Source organism: Pseudonaja textilis, chromosome 2 (assembly GCF_049901715.1).
Source record: "Pseudonaja textilis isolate UNSWEBS1 chromosome 2, rPseTex1.2, whole genome shotgun sequence".
Classification (NCBI taxonomy): domain Eukaryota; kingdom Metazoa; phylum Chordata; class Lepidosauria; order Squamata; family Elapidae; genus Pseudonaja; species Pseudonaja textilis.
Genome location: NC_141991.1, coordinates 203,570,646 through 203,578,725, shown reverse-complemented (window position 1 = coordinate 203,578,725; position 8,080 = coordinate 203,570,646). Strand labels below are relative to the sequence as shown.

Genomic DNA, 8,080 nt, shown 5'->3' with positions numbered 1-8,080 from the left:
TTTGTTGTCATCTTGCCAGCTGAGAGGTTTCCTGTATTAAGTAACTTAATTCTGTTACAGAGTTTTTAAGAGTAAGTACTTGTTCCTGCATTTGTTGGCAAAGTAACAGGAATGCTTCCTCTATCTATACTTTTCTATAGCTTGAAAACGCAAGACTCTCCTCTGAAATGTGTAGCTCAGCAGCTAACACCGTAAGAGAAGAACTTACAGAAAGTCGCATGCGCATTGACAGTCTCTCTTCCCAACTGTCTGCTTTACAGAAAGAGGTAAGGAATTTAAGATTCTATAGGTCCTAACTAGATTGGATTTGTATTTCTCTCTGACAATTAAAAACAGAAGATGGTATATCTCAACTGTATTACTTTTCAGGACGAGATTATTTTGCTTTTATTGCAAATACTAATGAGAGTTTCTCAGTCTTCCTTCTGCTTTTAAGAGAAGAAAGAGGGTGACAGAATAGAACTCTGTAAGCAGTCAATCCTCCTTAAACATTTTGGGGTGAATGTTAGACACATTTGAATTGGGGTGTTTTCCATTGAATAAATTGTACTGATTCTTTTGTAGTTAATTTAATTTTAATATATTTTTTATTTAAGGAAAATAATATGAAATTATGCTAGCAAAAAGTTGAATATTTCAAATTACATCCTTTGGTATAAATCACCTTGGTAAAATGTGTACACATTTTAAAATGTAATGCAGCATACAATATATTATATGGCCTTTATAGGAAGAGATACTTAATTTGCTTTAGGGTAAAGAACACTTAATCCTTATATTGTACTGTGTTGTATTTAGTATTTTCCCAATATGCTAATACATGGGGAAATAGCTGAATTCTGAATATTAAAAAAATTGTTCTGCAAATGAAATTGTTTTGTAATCATTCGGTGATATGCATGGCTTATTCTTGCCTCAAACAGGAAATATATATGCTTATTTCCTTTTGTGTTAGATTGCTTAATAATCAGTGGAAATATATTTTTGAAGGCATGGGGGAAGAAATTAATTCCTTCATGCTAATTTTATGTACAAAACATAAAATTATTTCATGTATTTTGGTTTCAGTTTTTAATAGCTTTCCGTATATATATATTCTGAGAAGTTAAGATTGCTGAGTTTTTTGTTTTGTTTGTAATTTTTAGTCTAGAGGATGGCTGGAGAGAATGCAAGAACTGGAGGACATCCTGGCTAAAGAAAGGGATACCTTCCGCAGGACACTCTCTGACAAAGAGAGAGAGATGGCAGAGATAAGAGATCAGATGCAACAGCAGTTGAATGATTATGAACAACTGCTAGATGTAAAATTGGCTTTGGATATGGAAATCAATGCCTATAGGAAGCTGCTGGAGGGTGAAGAAGAAAGGTAATGCAAAGATCATTTAATCTTTCGATTCACGAAATACTATCCACCTCTAAAGGTCAGGAGACATCTTCATGACGAGATATGTTGTATGGTTTTAACAAATGGAGGCCAAAATGGAAAGATCCTCTGCCAAATTTTCTCCTAGGATTTCTATATGATCACTCTTAACATTTGTTGGCTTACCAACGTATGATGTGTAAAACAGCTAAAATCCAACTAAAACTCTTTTGCTGTAAGGAAGTGTATAGTATAAACAACAATACTGAAATAATATTGATCTGGATATTTGTAAATATTCTAATCACTGGGAAAAATTGCTCTTGGTAGGGAATAGTTTTGCTATTGGGGAGCTACAGGTAGTCCTTGACTTAACAACCAAAATGGAGCCCAAAATGTATGTTGCTAAGTGAGTAATTTGGTAAATGAGTTTTGTCCCATTTTACAACTTTTCTTGCCACAGTTGATAAGTGACTCAGTGCAGTTGTTAAATTAATAACTTGGTTAAGTGAAACAGGTTTCCCCATTGAATTTGCTTGCCAGAAGGTTGCAGAAGGAGATCACATGATCCCAGACACAGCACAGGGCATAAATATGAGTCAGTTGTCAAGCATCCAAGTATAAATCACATCCACCATGGGGATGCTGCGGTGGTCATAGGTGTGAAAAATGGTCATAATTCACATTTTTCAAAGCTGTTGTAACTGAATGGTCACTAAATGAACTGTTGCAAGTCAAGGATTACCTGTTTCCATCACTCTGCTGGATATCAAATCCTTTCCACATGAATGCGTGCTTGTGATTGTAATCAGTTCAAAGAGGATTAAAGTGCAACTCGGGGTGCGTACACAATGGAAAGTGTGTTCTGGAAATTTTCCAGAGCCGTTCTAGTCAGGTTGTGGTTTGGCAGAACTGAAAATTAAAAACATTTTAGATAATCTCAGTTTTCATCTAAATGAATTCCAGACGAAACTAATTTGAAAAATTTAACAAGGCTTCAGCAGCGTCTCCCTTCCTCCTAAATGGCCTGCAGGTCCCCAGCCTGCCAATTTTACCTACGTCCTCTTAGTCACCACACCTGCCAATATTCTTGGATTTTTTTCCATGCAACTGCCAAACCACTGTTGCTTTTAATGCTCGTGTATTGGTGGTGTGAAAGTACTAAACAATTCACAGACATGCTTGGGCACAGAAGAACTTGCATAGATGTAAATATTGCCCTTTCCATACTTTTCAGTCTGCTTGTCATGAGCTAGAAGTCTTGAGGTTTAGAAGAAGATTCATGACTCCTTTTTCTTTCCTAGTTCAATTTTAGTTTGCTTTGGTCATGTTTTACATCTCTAACAGAAAATCCATGTATGGCATTTTTTCTCTCTACCACTCCTCATCTAAAATGTATGCTGCTGAATAAAGGACAATTTAATACATTATTCTTTGGCTAGCCTTTGTTTTAAAACCTCTTAAAAACTAGCCTCAGTTCATAATATTGGTTATGCGGGGAGGGGCAGAGACAATAACTGAACTGTACTTGAAAATGTAAGCCCGTATGTTAATTGTTAATTGTTAATATAGATTAATTGACTTATTTCATTCATGAGTTGGGTTCACAAACCTTACACTGAACTTATACCAGCTCATAACATAAGATGGATGGAGCCATGGGTGTGTGTGTGTGTGTGTGTGTGTGTGTGTGTGTGTGTGTGTGTGTAATCTATATTCATGAATTTCTCTCCTCAGGTTGAAACTTACTCCCAGCCCATCTTCTCGTGTAACTGTCTCTCGGGCATCATCAAGCCGTAGTGTTCGTACAACGAGGGGAAAGAGGAAGAGGGTTGATGTAGAAGAATCGGAGGCCAGTAGTAGTGTTAGTATCTCTCACTCAGCTTCTGCCACTGGAAATATCTGTATTGAGGAGATAGATGTAGATGGGAAATTTATCCGCTTGAAGAACACTTCTGATCAGGTAAGTTAATTATGTGCTAAGACATAGTATAATTCAATTGTTTTTTATTATATAGGATATATAAACTCAGCCAGTGAAACGTTGTTTTAAATCTCTTTACTGAAAAGTTTTAGTTCTAGAACCCCAGTGGTGACATATTTTATTAAACAATTCATTCTTCTCCAACCTATGTGTGCCAAATTTTCTAATTCTTAGCAATTACCATGCTGGCTAGGGACTTGGGAGTTGAAGTTTATATAACTTGAGGATGGATAAGGCTGACATAAGGTAGAGACAGGAACTTAATGCCTTTCAGAAACTACAAATGTAGCATTATTACATTGCCCATGCTAAGGGAACTGTTGGAAGATGAAGTTATGGGGTGCCTGGAAGACCAAAAGTCTAAAGCATTCTCTTAACATTTAGCTACATTGCATAGCATTGCATGATTCAACTTTCTATGAGTAAAATGCCAATCCAGAAAAACTATTGCACTTATAGTATGTTGATTGATAAAAGGGATAGGGTATATGCAAAATATATTGTATATAATGTTATTAGTCTGAATGGCATAATGGGTAGAAATACGCACTGTAATGTACTCATGGCTAAGTCAAGAATTTTAGGTTCCAAAATATACTCCAAAATTGGGTTTGATCTATCTGTAGACCAGAGATGTAGACCAAAAGTTAGATTTATCTGCAGATAATTCATTTTTGTGATGTTTTGGTTGAAATTTCAAGGGTTGGCTTATCTGTGTTCATGTATTGTAATTGCCTAATTGATATTTTTCTCTGATTTAATTTAGGATCAACCAATGGGAGGCTGGGAGATGATCAGAAAAATAGGAGATGCTTCTGTTAATTATAAGTATACCTCAAGATACGTGCTGAAGGCAGGCCAGACTGTCACAGTAAGTGAGATCAACTTTGTGGAACTCAAAATGTAGCTTGGTTATAAAATATAAATTTGGACAACAATGAGAGAGTCCAGGTGGAGTGGAATAATAATTAAAATATATGTAAATTAACCCTAATCAATATTATAAGTGCACTCTTTTCCCTAAGAAAATGAAGCCTACTATTGATTAGAGGTCAATGTCTTTAAATTGTTATTTTGCCTAGATTCCTAGCAATTTGTACCCAAAAACATGCAGTTTTGGTATATTTTGTCTTTTATACCGTATATGTAAATAGAGATAGTAATATATTAATTTTGTACAATCTGTTTTATTTTTCTCAGATATGGGCTGCTAATGCTGGAGTAACAGCCAGTCCTCCCTCTGACCTCATCTGGAAGAACCAGAATTCCTGGGGCACTGGCAAAGATGTGAAAGTTATTCTGAAAAACTCTCAGGGAGAGGTAACATAAATACATATGATTCCATTACCTTGATATAATTTATTTTGTTAAAAAAGGATGTGACCGAACAAAGAAGTAAGGCTGCAATTTCCCTTTTAATATATAGTATACTTCTCCAAGTGGGATTTATGTATTCAAGCAGCGGTACATGCTTACATTACATAATAATAAAAAGTCCTGAGATAGTTTGCGTGTTTGATAATAATCCAGCAATGTCTTATTATAGGAAGTTGCTCAGAGAAGCACTGTCTTCAAAACAACTTTACTTGAAGCTGAAGAGGGGGAAGAAGTAGAAGAAGAACCAGTTGAAGCTGTAGAAGAGGAAGATCTATTTCACCAGCAGGTATCCTATAATTTCAAATATCTAAAAAATTGTTATCTTCTGAATAATTAAGGGAGTTTGCAGAAACCAGGATAGGAATACCAGGATAGTTTAACAAACTGACAGAGATCTCTGCAGACTGAGATCCAGACAACTTTTCTGACAGTTGTAGCTATAATGTGATATTAATGTTTGCTAGGGTTGCTGATTTTTGGCTGTTGGTAATCTAGAGGGTAAAGAAGGAACTATTCACTATCCATTTGAAAGATCAGTAGGGGAAGAAAGACCAATCACTCCATCCTCATTAGTAAAGCCACAAGTGAAGAAACATCACTAAATTGATTGATAAGCACATGAAATACAGCAAATAGGACCATGTCTATCCAAATCTACATTAACCATCTTGAGCTCATGAGGTAGTAGAGAATGAACTGGGAAGAGGTGGTACATTTGTGCTTGCTTATGTTCAACATGCTTTTCAGTTATTCAGGTTTTCCTCAGTGTACCTTTAGTCTTCTGTTTAGGTTCCTCATTTGAAATGAGATGTCCCAGTTTTTCTCTAAACTTACTTTAGAGCAGTGTTTCCCAACTCTGGCAAGTTTAAGATGACTGGATTTCAACTTCCAGAATACTCTAGGCAGCATGCTGCCAGGGAAATTCTGAGAGTTCAAGGACATATTTCTTAAAGTTGCTGAGGTTGGGAAACATTGATCTAGATCAGGGATCCCCAACTCCTGGCCATGGCCTATTAGGAACCAGGCTCTGTGAGAGGCAGGCAAGCATGCACCCACAGCTCCACTCGCATGAGAGGCAGATCACCATTCAGATACACCACTCCCACAGTCCGCTTCCCCGACCCAGCCAGGCCGGGCCACTAAGCTGTAAAGATTGGGAATCACTGGTCTAAATCATAGCCTGCTCCACAATTTTAGTGTTTTAAGCACTGTTTACATAGGCCTGGACTTAAGGTACTAAATTATAGTTATTAAAATAGTTTTGAGAGCCATAAGCTAATTCAAAACTGAGCTCCCTTAGATCCAAATCATTATAAACAGCCATGGCACTAAGTGTAATATTTGTCTTGTGACCATCTTGTATTTTTTAGGGGTGTGCACAACATAGAAAATGTGTTTTGTTTTGAATTAAAAATAAATATTTATGACCAAGTGGTTCACAAACCTCTGGAAATAATCATATTTTAATAAACTGGAATATTTCGTTTGTTCCAGGGTTTGACTGAAAAATGTTGGAGGGACCTTAAAGGGCTAGTAGAAAAAAAAACTTATGCACTTCACCTATCTTCACATGAGCCATGAGCTGCATTGCTTCTCAATCTTCTCAGTGTCTTTCCCTATACTTGAATTCAAGTGGAGAATCTACAAGTGGCAAGCATATACTGAGCTGCAGCCAACACCCCCCCCTCCAAATCTCACCAATTTCTCTTCCATCCTCCTCTTAGCCATTGCACATTATGCCCATACATTAAAGAATAGCATGTCCAATCATTTCCCCCTTAACAGTACCTTCCATTTCCTTGTGTTTCCTTGGATATAATAAAGTGGCCCCGCTTGTTTTTCCCAGTCATTCCAACATTGTTATGCCTGGAGCACTCTACATTTCAGGCCCATGTCTGGACAAAATGTGTGCTTCATTCTAGACAAAGACACTCAAAACTGTTCCATCTATGGTGCAACTCCGCATTAAAAAAGTAGTTTCTAGCAACAATGTAGAGTTTAGTTGTAATTTCAGCTTTTGCATATGAAAACTTGCTCAAGATTTCGAAGGAAGTAGTAGTCCATATGTTTTTAATATTGTATATGCAACAGTGTTGTTCAACTATAGAGGAGATATGCCTCTTGCAATAAGAGCTGTCAAACAGAATTTATATTACGACTGCTTCATGCAAATAATTTTAATATACTTGAATTGTTCCATGTTTTGCTCCTATGACAACTTAAAATGCATTGGTAATAAGATTCAGATAATATGCTTATTATTTATACTATTATAATTTGGGAAAATAGACAGATTATTCATTATCTTTAATGTATACCAAACTTTAACAGTTTTATATATCACAGTCTTAACATTTTATAATATTTAAAATAGGGAGACCCACGAGGAGCCAACAGAAGCTGTGCAATCATGTAAACGCCAGTCATCTAGTCCTCAGTTATGTTTATCCCTACCTGCAGAGGAGAACCTTCTTGGAAGCACAACATATTTTTGTATTTCCTTTTGTGAATTTTAAAGCTGTGTCTGGCCTTAATTTCCTTTCTCCCAGAGATGGAGGTTTTTGTATGTCAAATCATATATATAGCTTTTTGAAATGTGAAATATTGACACTGAACTATGTACTGTTTTTTCAAAAAACAACCCTCATTTTTACGGTGGTCCCTTTTTAATATTCTTGTTAAAAAAATACTTGTGTGGGGTTTGGTTGTTAGTCTAGCCATCTACTCTTTATCTTTTTACATTCTTACATGCTTTTTGGAAGGGAGAGGAAACTGCTTTCAACAAATTTTTGTATGGAAAACTTTTGTATTTTAGCAATCAAGCTACACAAATTTTACTCAAAATATTTGTAAAGAATATTGTTGTCTATTAGTTACATCATAAATAGGATGAAGGACTCTATAAAACATTTTGACTAGTTTTACTTAGCAATTTAATCAGGAAATGGGCTTATGTTAATGTGTGAAGTGTGTTTTTAAATTCTAGTGTAACTTGCATACTTTTTCATGTCATATTAACAAAATAAAAACTATCTTAAGAAGGCTTGCATGTAATACTTTGGAAAAAAGTTGAATTTTTAGTAAAAAGAAAATATAGAATCATCAATGTTTGTTAGTGAAGAAATTGTTTGTTTAATACCTGGGTATCTTAAATGAATTGGTGGTTTTAGATTTATAAAGTATTTGTCATTTTACTCATGCAACCCATAAGAAAAAAAAGTTTTCTTTGGCTGGATGGGAGGATTTAATCAGGAGTAGTATTAATGGAAAGTTAAATAGGCTTGCTTACAAGGGAGAGAGTGATGCTTACAATGCAGATCAGTGAAAATGGCACCGCTCTGTCTTTCTCCAAGAGG

The 8,080-nt window shown here is 35.7% G+C and overlaps 2 protein-coding genes across 2 annotated transcripts in view; one reads left to right on the top strand and one right to left on the bottom strand.

The window, feature by feature from the left end:
- Positions 1–91, bottom strand: part of ALDH7A1 (aldehyde dehydrogenase 7 family member A1) — a 22,545-nt gene extending 22,454 nt beyond the window's left edge. The window contains exon 1 of the mRNA XM_087923218.1: positions 80–91. Coding sequence (XP_087779344.1) covers positions 80–91 — 12 coding nt within the window. The remainder of the gene's footprint in view (positions 1–79) is intronic.
- LMNB1 (lamin B1) lies at positions 59–7,767 on the top strand. The gene is made up of 7 exons (XM_087926888.1): positions 59–266; positions 1,146–1,366; positions 3,101–3,326; positions 4,114–4,218; positions 4,548–4,667; positions 4,894–5,010; positions 7,099–7,767. The coding sequence occupies exons 1-7, from the start codon at positions 168–170 to the stop codon at positions 7,138–7,140; spliced, it is 930 nt and encodes a 309-aa protein (XP_087783014.1). The 5' UTR covers positions 59–167; the 3' UTR covers positions 7,141–7,767.
- Positions 7,768–8,080: the final 313 nt, after the last annotated feature.